General features: G+C 51.0%; 5 protein-coding genes across 5 annotated transcripts; 2 read left to right on the top strand and 3 right to left on the bottom strand.

Annotated features, from left to right (window-relative positions):
- Nucleotides 1-941: 941 nt before the first annotated feature.
- Nucleotides 942-1,409, top strand: Z519_05426 (uncharacterized protein; the record flags this gene model as incomplete). The annotated part of the gene is made up of 1 exon (XM_016763166.1): nt 942-1,409. One exon carries the CDS (start codon nt 942-944, stop codon nt 1,407-1,409), a length of 468 nt encoding a protein of 155 aa, XP_016620779.1.
- A 1,716-nt stretch (nt 1,410-3,125) lies between these two features.
- On the bottom strand, nt 3,126-5,248 carry Z519_05425 (uncharacterized protein; the record flags this gene model as incomplete). Its single annotated transcript, XM_016763165.1, has 2 exons — nt 3,126-5,127; nt 5,196-5,248. 2 exons carry the CDS (start codon nt 5,246-5,248, stop codon nt 3,126-3,128), a joined length of 2,055 nt encoding a protein of 684 aa, XP_016620778.1.
- Nucleotides 5,249-6,389: 1,141 nt separating this feature from the next.
- On the bottom strand, nt 6,390-8,004 carry Z519_05424 (uncharacterized protein; the record flags this gene model as incomplete). Its single annotated transcript, XM_016763164.1, has 7 exons — nt 6,390-6,759; nt 6,825-7,207; nt 7,266-7,333; nt 7,384-7,420; nt 7,479-7,660; nt 7,720-7,855; nt 7,903-8,004. 7 exons carry the CDS (start codon nt 8,002-8,004, stop codon nt 6,390-6,392), a joined length of 1,278 nt encoding a protein of 425 aa, XP_016620777.1.
- A 2,383-nt stretch (nt 8,005-10,387) lies between these two features.
- On the top strand, nt 10,388-11,647 carry Z519_05423 (uncharacterized protein; the record flags this gene model as incomplete). The annotated part of the gene is made up of 5 exons (XM_016763163.1): nt 10,388-10,423; nt 10,476-10,506; nt 10,560-10,604; nt 10,654-11,085; nt 11,139-11,647. 5 exons carry the CDS (start codon nt 10,388-10,390, stop codon nt 11,645-11,647), a joined length of 1,053 nt encoding a protein of 350 aa, XP_016620776.1.
- A 256-nt stretch (nt 11,648-11,903) lies between these two features.
- Z519_05422 (homogentisate 1,2-dioxygenase) lies at nt 11,904-13,394 on the bottom strand (the record flags this gene model as incomplete). Its single annotated transcript, XM_016763162.1, has 2 exons — nt 11,904-13,251; nt 13,327-13,394. 2 exons carry the CDS (start codon nt 13,392-13,394, stop codon nt 11,904-11,906), a joined length of 1,416 nt encoding a protein of 471 aa, XP_016620775.1.
- Nucleotides 13,395-13,652: the final 258 nt, after the last annotated feature.

Below are 13,652 nucleotides of genomic sequence, written 5' to 3'. Positions count from 1 at the left end.
CCCAGGTCGCCGTCATGTCTCATGCCCTTGGGTCATTGTGTTTCCGCCAGGGACTAGTCGGATGTTGGGCAAAAGGCACAGCAATCATTCTCAACATGTGCAAGGCCAGGAAGGCTGACCGATGAGGTAGGAGGCGTCAACAGGATTTAGCCGAGTGAGCTCGCTGTCGTCGACAGTTCCCAGCATTTTGTCGATGAGTTAGGGTCTTCTAGGTCCTGCTCGAAGAATATGAGCTCTACTTTCATGCCATCAATCCCGAAGCGATCGGGAAGAAGAAAATCGCCATCGCCATGGTGAAACAGGCCTCTTGCACTCGCCAATCAATGGGATCCTGTTTTGTTCTCTTCCGGGCAATATTGTGCGCATACAGAGTATTCGATCGATTTGAGAACAAACAACACTTGAATCACTTTCCAGGCCATTCAAAACGTCAGAACGGTCTCTGAATGAACGGAGACCGGCAGAAATGAATTAACAGCTCAAAAATATGTGGGAAAAGCGGAATCTGTCGTCGTTTACCGCCGCATTAGCATCAAGCGCGCCCCGTCTTTTCTGCTGATGCTGGGCTGGCCATTTCTATTGTCGTCGACCTGCAATCGACAATAGGATCCCCTGTACTCAATTCACGCGCTGAATTTTCCCGCAGAATGCGGTTTCTTGCCGAGTCTCCTGTAAGTTCTACCTCAAATATGTCTACAATTCCTGGTCTTTGTCCAACACCCATCTTCTGTCTGTCCTCACATTTCACGACAAAAATCAAACCAAAACGGTCTGCTTGAAGGCTGGAAATCTTCCAAATTAACATTCTCGCGAAAGAAACATACTACGGACCCCTGTTATTCAAGCATTTCGGCCGTCAGTGTCTAAGCAGTACAACTCCAGCAAGGGTAAGCATCCTGTTCAGTATGAATTGGACAAAGAAGTTAATGGTGGAAGCAGTCATGTCTGTCCCAAACAGCGACGATTTCGACATGACTCTGGCAAACGATACAGCGGCTACAACTCCATCAAACGATTCTACGTCTGTAACTCCTGGAAACAACGATGGGGCTACGACTCCAGGAACCGACAATGCGGCTACGACTCCAACAAACGACAATGTGGCTACTGCTCCGGCAAATGCGGGGCCCTACACCTTCCCAGACTATCCCGACTTCCCCAGAATTCTGTTTCGTGCGATGAGTGAGCGGGAATTCAACCTTTCGGAAGAGAGCCAGCCAGGTCCGCTTGGACTGAGGTATTTGACGTACGTGTTGGGAGAGGCTTTCGACATTATCGCGGTGGAAGGAGACATGTGGCTGGCGATCAATCAAGACGATGAGAACCGGCGAATGGGCTGGATCTGGAACAAGGATTTCGTTCGCATGCCTGCGGACTGGAGAAACACCGAGACGGACTGGACTGATTGAAGAGCCACACAACGTGGGCCATAGAGCATCGTGCAAATGAAGTCGGTTGAGCAATAGGATAGCAAACACAGTCTTGGTAGAATCAAGTATGACAGGCAGCTGGTCGAGTTTCGGCTCGTACAGTACCGATCGATTTCAGAATTGTGGCAGAGACGTCAAAGCCACGAATAGAAGCTGTGAGGCCATCTCTACAGTCACCAGAGCAAGGGACTGATGTGCTCTCGCCACTACTGCTGCACGAGCACTAATAGTTACGTTTGTGCCTCCATGGCCCCCAAACGACACAGGACATGGCATCCGCATTGTCAATTTTGCATTAAAATTGAACGTATCAGGACGTAATTCCATGCCCCAGAAGATCCAGAAAGCTGCACTGTATCTAATTAAGCACCGGAGGCGTTAAAACCCTAGAGATTCATCCCTCGTCCCCAGTTTTCCTAGTATTATTAACGTTCGTCGTTAGTTATGCTAGTTAGGATTAGAAAGTAGCCTGCTAATAGATCAACGAGAATAGAACTTTATAAAACAGCCTGTATCGTCACAAATATTGAGAACAGTTTTACAAACCTGGCGGGTTGAATAGTGTTAGTTACGTCTGAATAGGACTCCTATTACGTAATTTATCTCTGAGAATCTAAATATTAGAGATGGTGTACGTAAAAGGTAGAAAAGTAGCATTTTATATCCCTCGGTGGCCACGGAATATCATATAATGGCGCTCCAGCACGGACGTATCGGCGTACAGCTTTCAACGCCCACAACTTAAACAACGAACACGAATCTTGAGAAGAAAAAGAAATTTGTATCGCTAGATCTGCCTTGAGAAGACCTTCCTAGAGGTTGTCTAGCTTCCTCTCCGTGTCCGATAGCTTCGGGATCTGCAAGCTGACCTGGTTGGTAGTGGTGCGAGAGTTGCTACGGTTACTGTGGGCCTCGTTGTGCGTCTTGTTGCCGGCTTTTTCGCCGGCTGCTGGTAGTTCTGTATAGGCTGCTACTGGGCTTATAAGAGCTATCGCGAAGGCTGGTGATGAGGCGAAGAAAATGTGCGGCGATTGTTTTGTCTAGCCGGCGGGAGTGCGCTCGAAGTGTCTAGTTCTTCTCCGACACACTTTCGTTTCTCCTTTCCTGAGCTAGTCAGTCTGACCCCCGCAGATCTCAGTGGCAACGCATTTGTTCCCCAGATGACTTCACCTATCGATTGGGCACCAAACATTCTGGAAGTCAAAGGTTTTATGGCTACGATTCGGTGGACGTTGAAGGTAATTGGAGTGCCTGATGAAAATTTGTCAGAGAGTGTGGCTGTCGAAGATGGTGACCCATAGAAAATGAGGATGTCTTGATCTTCGGCCGTGATTCAGTAATTCCTGGCAAGCTGGACTCAAAAGTTAGCGGCGAAGGTAGCATAGTCTGACAAGAGTAGAGTGATTCGCTGTTAGATCGAAGATGCCCTTCATTCACGACGAGTATGTTTGTTTACCTTTAGAATAGGAACCCTGTCATTCATCCTATATTGTCAATTATATTCGATGTAGCCGCCACTTTGACTTTATTGAGCACTCCTCTGGTACATATTCCGTGACAGATTGTGCCAATTATTCTTGAAACGCTTTGGCTATTATATTCAGCAATACAGTGGACATATCCTTTTGGGCCAGAAGTTCCGACAATGGCAGGGGCAGGCTATCCAACCAAAACTCCCTCGATCTCGTTTCATATTCAAGCATTAGCAGCATCCTCTAGAACAACGTCCGCGGCTTTCTCGCTGATCATGTACGTTGGCAGCACGATGTAGAAGCCCGGGATCTTGGGGAAGATACTGGCGTCGACGACTCTCAGCCCATCGACGCCGCGGACGCGGAACTTGGAGTCCAAAACAGCCATTTCGTCGTCGTCGGCGCCAATGGGGCAGGTGCAGCTCGCGTGATGGCCCCAGGCTTCCTTTTTGATCCAGTCCTTCATCTGGGCCTCTGTCTTGACGCTGTTACCAGGCCAGACTTCTTTGAAAGTACCCTGCAAAGGGATATAGTCCCGGAACATCTTGCGCGACAGCTGCATGCCCTCGTATGTGGCCTGGAGGTCTTTGTCGTCGGCCCCATCGGCCGTGTTGCCTGTATCGAAGTAGTTGAAGTTGATAACGGGTGTGTCGCGCGGGTCAGAGGAGCGCAGCGTGATGGTGCCAGCATTGTTGCGCGAGTGTGCCTTTAGCACGATCCATGCCCAGTGGTGCGCGTCCTTCAGTGATTCGTTCGCGTACCCGGGGTGATAGCCCGTGAAGAAGGCCGGGGCGCCAGAAATCAAGAGATCGGGGTCTCCGTCTGCAACAGACGACTTTTTCACAACGGCAATGGCGATGCCGTTGGTGGCGTAGGTACCTTTAAGGGACGGGCCCGGCAGATTTTGCCATTGTTCCAAGCATGGGTCGGGTTGGGTGCGGAGGAATGTGCAGTCCTTGGTGATGGCGAAGTCGGTATTACTGTCTCCAACAATGGTCGCCTCGTATCGGTCTTGGAGGTTGGTTCCCACGCCCGGCAGATCGACGACGACGGGGATGCCGAAGTTGGAAAGCTCAGAAGCAGGACCAATGCCAGACAGTTTAAGCAATTGCGGCGAGTTGAATGCACCACCGGATATGATAACTTCGCGATTGGCGTTGACACTGCCTGGAGTGCCACCAGCTGTTACATCGGCACGGGGGTCGGCACGGTATAGACTCTTTCCTTCTAGGTAGTCGACTCCGATAGCCTTCGGCTTGGATCCAGAAGTGTCAAAACGCACTTTCGTGACCAATGTGTGGAGCTTGATGTCAAGATGGTACTTGCGCGATCCATCGGCGTTGACAGCATTTGCCGTGGCGAGGATGAAGTCGCGGGCACCTGTGCGTTTCTTGTCGACCTCTGAGACCGCAATTGGGACCTGATAAAGCCCCTCTTGAGAGTCCCTGTTGGGGACATCGGCATTGATGTCCCGGAGCAAGACCTCCCCCAGCCCGGCCACTGTGCTGAGGACCATCCCGAGAAGACCCTTGCCCATCGCTGTTCCAGCTGCAATGATCAGCGACAGCAGCTTCTGGTCCTCAACTGCGAGTGACAATTCTGTAAGGCTAGTCTCGTACCAGCCATCGAAACCATGGCCCACGACGCTGTTAGGGAGATATCTGCAGCGTTCCAAGCGCTCGAAATATTTGCGCATGTTGCCGGCGCTCCAAGAACTATCACCGGTGATCGAGGCGATGTTGTTCCAATCGCTCTCGTGTGGGTAGATGGAAATCATCGCGTTGTGAGCTGAGCAGCCTCCCAGGGTTCCCGTGCGTGGGTACCAGATCCCCAATGGAGTCGAGCCAGCCGGTGGACTGTTTCCAACGTACTCGCCTCCGGTAGGCGTCTTCCAGACCATTTTGGAGTCTTGTTCTTGCCGTGCTAGATCCTGGTAGTGATTGACGAAGTAGTCCCATTTCTGGGGAGTGTATTCTGTGGCTTGCAGTTGCAAAGCTGGGACCTGTTGCCATATTGCATCTCCTTGATCGTCTCCAGCTTCAATCAAGAGGACTTTGTACCCTGCAATGGCCAATCGTGATGCTAGCGGGCCTCCTCCAGGCCCGCTTCCTACGACAACATAGTCATATGCCGCAGGGTCCGTGGTATTGGCACCTTGAATAGTCTGCGTGGTGTTGTCGCGCTTGAAAAATCTATTATGCGAATGTCTATGCGCCGCCCCAGACCTAAAGAACGGGATTATCAGTCTGACAAAATCGACGATTGTGGCGTTAGAGCAGGTGTATATACTCACAAAGCCGACACAGTCGTGCCGAGGACAGTAATTAAAGCTAAAACTCCCTTCATGGCCAGCAAAACAGAAGCTCACCGGCAAATGAAAACACAAAACACCAAACGAATGACGAAGATAGCTTGGAAGATTGAGTCCAATACCAGCAGCCATAGCCGGCGTTTATATCTTATATCTTGGAAGAGGGGAGCCGTTCTATTCTGTATTCGTTGTATCACGTCTATCATGAGATGATGGGAAATTGGGATCGACGACTGGTTCCTCTCTGGTCTCTGTTCAGGACGTGGTGGGATTAATTAGCAAAAACAGACCACCGAATACGTCTCGATGCCGAAGCAGGACAAGTATGCGAAGCCAGGGCAGAGGGCATTACCTCGAATGCACAAAGCCCCATCCATGACAGGATAAACAAAGTTAAGGGTCAGGGCCGCAGACGGAACCGCAAGTGAAGAAAAAGGTTGCTTTAAACTGTATTAGGCCATTTGATCTCAATGACAAGGTTTTGCGGAGCCCGCGTATTCGTGCGACATGGCTCGACTCGACTCGTCACCTAGGCAGGGGTTTTTCCTCGAATGCGCAATGGGAGCCAAACTCCACAGCCAGCCGCATTCGGCAGATATGGAGCCAACAAGGCTGAGCGACTTGCGGCTGGACTCAACCGTCCCTTGCTTTGCCCTCGGGCCCAAGCTTGTGGCTGGCTGCCTCGCTCCACACCGTTTGGCCAGCCGTTGGACGGTCCCGCTGCCGGGGGTTGCCGGCGCCCTGCATCAACTAGTAGTTAGCGGCAGAGTCGGTTGTTACAGGATCCGCGCTGGAATAGCGCTTCTCGGGCTTCGCACGGGAGGCTTGCATGGCTAGGACATCACCTGCTAGAATACGACTTTGGTAGGTGCTCTCTGTAGCACGTCTCTGCATGGGGGAGCGGCGAGAGTGCAGAACTCGAGCAGTTTTGGCCCGGATGAATAGTAAGTGACTTATTTCCCTTGGAATTTACAGATTTGAGAAGCTAGAACAGTCTCAATGAAGTTAGTCTCGTGGTTTGCAACGTGAAGGTTGGTCATGTTTATCGTATTTTGATGGCTTTCGACATGGCACAGCTTATGCAAACTCTACTCCGTCTTTGGCCATAAATTCTTGTCTGTAGCAATGTGCCAAAAGGTGGCTGCTTCACGGAAAATCCTCCCATTATCAACTTGTCTAATATGCAGTGCCTGGGGCGGTGCCCACACGGTCTTCCTTGACGCTCTCAAGGTCAACCAGGCGGACAAAATCCTGTCCGCCGTCCTTATCGTCCTTGCGTCTGTCGAATTGTATCCCTGGCGTTCCAGCGCCGCTCCGGCTGCCATAGGCACCGCTGACCTTGCTTCTGCTTTGGATTGTCCCGGCGACTATTTTGGGGAAGTAGTGTTTGAACAATGAGTACATGGCAGGCATACAGGCGCAAATGACTCCGACGTCCATCTCGATGCACGACCAGTAGCCGAAAGCGGTAGTGTCCCATGTGAGGTTGTGGGATTTGGCAAATTGAAAGAGTGTGTCCAGCCGCAAGGCGCTGACGACGACGACACTAGAAAGCAGATAGTTAGAGATTTCCTTTTGTGACAGGCTTGGGGTAAGCGTAATAGAACATACAGAGCTCCCACGCTTAGCATGATCGTGATTTGTAACTTTTTCTTCCAATGCAGGCTGAGCTTCATCACAAGTCGTAGTGGCATAACCAGGATGACAACGTCCAGAGCAATGTTGATAGCTGCTGCAGCCCATCCTTGAGCGTTCACATTGTTGCATTTGCCTTCATGCTCACCGTCCCAGTTTGTCCATGCCAACGACACTGGTTGACACTGAAAGGCTGAAACAATGAGAAATGCAATCATGTATAGCAGCGTCACAGCCATGGTGCCAAAGGCAATCCGGCGAAAATTCTTTTCTGGAAAGACTCGAAGGTAAAAACAAATAATCGCCACCTTTGTCAAGGAAATGATGATGATGTAAAGAAGTTCATCAACGAAATAGACCTGGTTTCATCGTCAGATTGATTTTCCCCGCCAACTGCTCTTGGAATATGCTGCAAACCTGGAGAATAAGAGTGATGTTGTCGAAAGGGACAGTCCAGATATCTCGCCCATAACCATGATTGGCAACTTCAAGAGTCAGCATGAAAGTGGAGCAAAAACCATGTGTTGCTACTTACGTACTATTGACAAGGCTGAGAACACTACAAGGAGAACCTGCCATTAGAGTTAGCACCGAGTCCTCGAGTCAAAAGGACATTTGGGGTCTTGCCACTGCGATAGTGATGGTAATATCGTCCCAACCAATCTTTGCCGCAGGCACGGTGACTTTTGCAAAGATGCGAACCACGTAAATAAGAAGGGCAACTGCGCCTCCCCCTGCTCCGAAGCCAGAGATGAGGCCGCTTCTGTCGCGGATCGGTGCGCCGCAGGCCGTCATGGACACATTCTTAGTAGCTTTGGGAGCGTTAGCATGGGTTCACCCTATTGTCCCGTTTTTCGACTCTCGAACTTACTCAACTGCTCTCTGATCGTACAGTTCATGGCCACGCACACTGTGATGGCTTTGGCTAACTGCTGGTTTGTGCAAATACATGCTTGGTCCGTTGGAGCACAACTTGACTGAGCAATGCCTGCCAGAGTACAATCAAGCTACACTTCTTAGCAATGAGAAGTTTGAGAGGAGGATCTTCACTCACACCACATTTGGGATAAAGAGCTGCTGCAGACTCCAGGTCCGCAGTGACAACAGGAAGCAAGGTTGTCGTTATCAAAAAGAATATGGCAGTTAAAACTCTCATCTTCGGGAATCTGTCCTCCGGACACACAGAAAAAAGTCCCTTCTTACTCGTGAGAAGTTTATCGATGAGAAGAGGCGAGCAACAGAGTCATGATATGGCTCTATGTTAAGGGCCAAACGCCTGCTAGACCTCAAGGGAGTCGCTTCCCCTTGGCCTCGAATCTTTCAATTATTCGCGAATTGTCTGTCCAGTTCCCAGGAGGGCTGTCTAGTATAGTCGCAGCTTGGTCTCTCGAGCTATCAAGAGCCCACCAGGGATGCATGCATGAGACAATGGAAGCTTGTTCGCCGTTGAAATCGGTGGAGAACTGACAGGCCTGATGACGAGGTCTATTGGCGTTGGCCCACAGACTTGAAAAATTCGAGAATAGAGCAAAAGCACAGATGTCAGTTGATGAGAGGATCTGGAGAAAGATCAACAGCGAGGATACTCAGAGTTGTGAAAGATTTGCGTGACCAGGACCGGGATGCAGGAGCAATATTCTCGTGGATTCTTCCCCGTTATTAGACTTCTTCGAGACCTGCGCAGTCGATGTACCCACTCAACGGGAGCGCGCAATTATGCAATCAAACAAGACTTGAATAATGTGGGTGTACAGAAGAGTTCTATGGTCTATTGACGGGGCAGGTAAAGAAATGGATCTCGCCGATGAATTTGCTCGACGTCAGGGCAGGCCTAGACGAAATGACCACCCCGGCAGCAGAAGACATGTCTATACTCCAGAACTGGGTATTCCCTTGCAGAAAAATTGAGCATTCGAGGGTCTCCCTCGTCGCCATTATCGAACAAAATCAACAAGAGACTCCGCTTTCAGGCCCTGCCAATCCCGTTAACTTTAGCTACTCGCGTACTAGGCCGTGTCTCTAGTCGCAAGCTACCAGCTACAGGGATAATCCCCAGCCTCGTGCGCCCGCCTCCTTTCCCGTTTCCCACGCCAACTCCCAGAATCTTGGAATCGGCTAAGCCTGGACAGGATTTGCCTTGCAGAAAACGACTCCAAGGAGTAGGCACGGAGTACCCCGTCGGGCCAAGCGTCTCTTATTTCAGGTTGCCCCAACACGCTGTCCACCACGGAGTTTCGTTTTCTCCCGCTGTGCGATCCACATGATTCAAACGAGTCATGATCATCGACCAAGAAATACCTACGACATACCTCCGTATGGAACTATCGGGTGATCCAGGTCTCGAACAGGGACAACCCCTCATGATTGCAGTCCTGGCCTTGGCGTCATGAAGGTTTGCAAAAGGTGATCTTGAGCTGGGCATGGTTTCCTTCGCAGAATGCTGACTGCAGTGCACCACACCCGAATAGCAACCCAAAACGCAGACTAGAGTTTCTATGGAAAATAAAAGGATTTCACTGAGGAATCCGTGGCAGACATATGCAACCAAGATCATCCAGCTGAGAGTCTGTCGCCTGAGAATTAGCCAGGGGCAATGTTAATGCACTCGTCCCAAGCTGCATCAGGAGCTGCATCCCCGAGAACTACTTTCCCACTAGTCAGCCACCCGGGCCGTTGAGAAGTGTGGGGTTTGATCCATGCTGTCGCGATGGTCTTTAGCACGACCTTGCACGACCTTGAGCCTAGTTGGTGACGGCGGGGGCATGGTGGCATGGAATTTTTGGCCCCTTGTCAGGTACTCCGTACCCTGAGTAACTATTCCAGACTCGAGAAGTTTTGATAACGAAATCAGTGCTCGACACTGGCAGGTATAGGCCCACTCCGTCTGTTTTTTGCTGTTCTCGCCTGAAGTCTGAGCTCCTGGGAGGATGCTTGCCTCTTTAGTCGCTTGCTAACTGGCTGGCCTCATGCGATGATGAACGTCCGCTCCCGCGAGATGAGTCGACATCATTGATCTGCATCCCAATTAGCGGTGCAGAATTTCAAATTCCAATGGCCACTGATAGTAGCCCTCATTGTTCTACGTACAATATGTTGATTCTCTGATTCTGCTCTACCAACACCATTTGCCAACTCACTTCATTCGCTCTTTTGGTACGTCGCTGGCCAGTTCAGTGGCATTGTCGTTCGTTTTTTTCTGGAGATGAAGTTCTTTTTTTCAACTTGTGCCGCACTACTGGGTAGCTGTGTGTTTTCCTCGGCATTCCCCACGGCTTCCAATGTCGCGCTTCTCGCTCGAGCGGGCGGATTTGATATCCCAGCGGACTTGACGTTCGAAGACATTATTCGTCAAGTACAACATCAACGAGAGAAAAGGCTCCTGGTCAACCCTTTAGATACACCCATCCAAGGTAACCTGTTCGTGTGACTTTTGAAGTTCATGACTAACACACCACAAGTCGATGGCAAGTATCAATGGAAGGCGCCTACTTCGAGCGCACAACGAGGGCCATGTCCCGGACTCAATGCATTAGCTAACCATGGCTATATTGATCGCTCTGGAATTGCAAAGGCAGGTCAAAGTCCAGAATTGTGGTTCTCATTGAGTCTAACGATTGAATTTATCAGTTTCCCGATATTATCGGCGTCATCAATGAAGGTGAATATTGCAACAGCTAATCTGTACAAAGACGGTGTTAACTATGAAATAAGTGTACGGAATGGACATTGGGCTATCAACAATTCTGGCCGTTATGGGTACGACATAGCAAACCCCAAAGCAGAAGCGCCAGCTAAGTCTGTTCAGGCACTGTCTGGACCGGCAACCCGATAGCCTTGAGTCCAGGTTTCTCTATTGACCAATCGTCCCCCCAAGCCCAGAATCTTCTCGGAAACCTGCTGGGGCTTCTTGGTGAACCACGAGGCATTGGGAGGTCGCACAACTGGATCGAGGCTGATGCTTCACTCACTCGCGATGATCTTTATGTCACTGGTGATGCTTCCACGATGGACATGAGCCGCTTTCTTCAGCTTTATAACCGTGCTGGCGAGGGTACCGATGTTATTTCGGAAGATGATGTGCTCCTACATGGGGTTGATATGCTCAACGAATGCATTGCCACCAACCCCTACTGTTGGTATGGACCCTATACTGGCGCCATTGCCCGTAATGCTGGAATTGCATTTACCCTTCGCTTGTTGGCGAACCATTCCATAGAGAACCCGCAGGGGATCATGAGTAAGTGGATCAAGGTTCGACATGCGGAGGGACATTACTGACTGTTGGATCAGCTAAGGAGGTATTCAAGTCTTTCTGGGGCGTGTTCGACAACAGCGATGGCTCGCTCCAGTACAAACGAGGATGGGAGCGCATCCCGAACAACTGGTACAAAACCCCAGTCGACTATGGCTTGGTGCAGCTCAACTTGGACTTGGTGAAATGGTTCGTCGAGTATCCCCAACTGGCGTCGATTGGAGGCAATACGGGCACCGTCAACTCCTTCACACCATTGGACATCGCAGATCTGTCAGGCGGCTTTCTGAATGCAGCGACGTTGCTGGAAGGCAACAATCTGCTTTGTTTCGCGTTCCAGATTGTCAATACTGTCTCGCCGGACTCTCTGTCCCCGCTCTATTCGGCCTTGGCGGTTCCCTTGAAATTACTTACGGAGGCCTTGGGCGCGGCACTTGATCCTCTGACGTGTCCACCACTTGGGGATCTCACATATGAGGGTCAGCCGATCTGGGAGTCATTGCAAAACGCATTTGCGGGCGCTGGACGTGCCGGTTCGCCGTTGTGAGGGTGTCAGCGCACGAAATCTGTCAAGCTTTCCCACTGCAATAATCGTCTGGTTAGACAATGGTCAGCCTTGCGGCTCTCCGGTCATTTTGCCATTCATTAATCAGATATCTTTACAGCGGCCTAATAATATTCAGATCATAAAGACATCCCGCGTTTTACAACGCCGAGCGTAGTCACACATGCTGTCTTATTTCTCATATTTTGGAAGAAGGCATCATCTCATACTGCTACGCATAAGATACAACTTTGGAGTTTCAATGACCATTCACTTTCGCCTGCACCTCCCCACTGGGTTTTAGCTGCTGATCAAGCAATGGCGAAATCACCTTGGCCCCCTCGGGCTTCTTGAAGTGACTTCTCAGCCCCAGCCACGTCCGAGCATTATAGTTCAACTGCCTCTTGTTCGACTTGGACCAGGCCCACTGGCTCAGGCCCAGGAGCACATTCGCCTCCAGGACAAATGCCATACTGCCCTCACCGACCTTTTGAGGGAGGAGCTCCATCTCTGAGGCGCGGGCGTGCGTAGCGCTGTCGGGACCGTGTCCGACCATGACATTGTGGAGACTTGCTCCGCCAGGCTGGAACCCGCCGTCCGTCCTGGCATCGTACTCGCCCTGGATCAGGCCCATGAACTCGGCCATCGTGTTTCGGTGGTACCACGGGGGCCGGAATGTGTTCTCCATGACCAGCCAGCGCGGTGGGAATATGGCCAGCTCTGCTACGCCCTCCGACGAGGCCAGTAAGGTGAAGATCGACGGGTCGGGGTGGTCGTAGGAGATACTCCCGACGGTCATGAAGCGGCCAAGGTCGTACTTGTACGGGTAGTATGTCCCGTGCCAGGCGACGATGTCAAAGGGTGAATGGTCCTGCCTGGCCTCGTAGAGACGGCCGTTGAACTTGCTGATGATCTTGTACTCGACGCCTTCCGTGGCTTCCTCATATGCAGCGACCGGGATCTGGAAATCCCTGGTATTGGCACACCCGAAGGATCCTAGCGGGCCAAGATTCGGAAGCGTAAAGACCCCCTGATGGAGCTCGAGCGCATAGCCCCGTACAGGACCCTCGGGGAGCAACACATTGTATTTGATCCCTCGAGGGATCACGCAGATCTCCAGGGGCCGTACCAGTAAGTGGCCTAACTCCGTCTTAATGTCGAGGACGCCAGTCTGGAGGATGATCAAAAGCTCGCCGTCCGTCGAGGAGAAGGCTGATGTAGGATCCATCGACTGTCCCGCCGTGAAAATGAAGTAGCCCAGCCCTGATTTCGTCGACACATCCCCGGCGGCACAGAGTAAGCGCATCGAATGCACCCAATCCGCCTTCTCCTCGATATCGAATGGGTCCCAGCGCACCTGCGTTGGGGTATGCACAAGATCGTTGTAGGCATTGTAATTGGTGGCTTGCTCGGCACCGTCCTGTAGAACTTCTGGTTCGAACAGTTCGTGTACGGCTGACGGGATTATGCGATATAGCCAAGTCTGCTGATTATCCGGTCTGGGCGCTTGGAAAGCACTGCCTGAAATCTTTTCTGTGTATAAGCCGAATGGGGGCCGCTGTGGTGTATTTTGTCCAATTGGCAGAGCACCCTCGACCGCTTCAGATCTATTTTGGAGTTGTTAGATGAGTACGGAGAAAGCAAGGAACACGATGGAGTCCTTCTGTGGAAATGTCACCTACTCTTGATAAGACCCAAAGCCGGTTTGGTATCTGTACTTCTCAGGCGTCTTGAACTTAGAGAAAGGCATCGTGTGTGATGGTCCGGTGGAGAGTTGTGTGCTGTGACCCGATTTACCTCAACAAGCACTCTTTAATATTAAGGACGCCAATATAGATAATCCTCGCTCGCTCATCAGGCCACTGGCTCCAAGCTTCTAGGCTACCTAGGTATGTTTTCGCAGATCCCAGGTCAATTCTGCCGAGTTCGTATTTGCCTCCTGAAGGGTCCGGCTGACAAGGCTCGGAAATTTCCGAGCGCCTCCGAGCAAGTATGTTTCCGTACCTCC

This window comes from Cladophialophora bantiana (assembly GCF_000835475.1).
Source record: "Cladophialophora bantiana CBS 173.52 unplaced genomic scaffold supercont1.7, whole genome shotgun sequence".
Lineage (NCBI taxonomy): Eukaryota > Fungi > Ascomycota > Eurotiomycetes > Chaetothyriales > Herpotrichiellaceae > Cladophialophora > Cladophialophora bantiana.
This window is presented reverse-complemented; position numbering and strand designations above follow the sequence as displayed.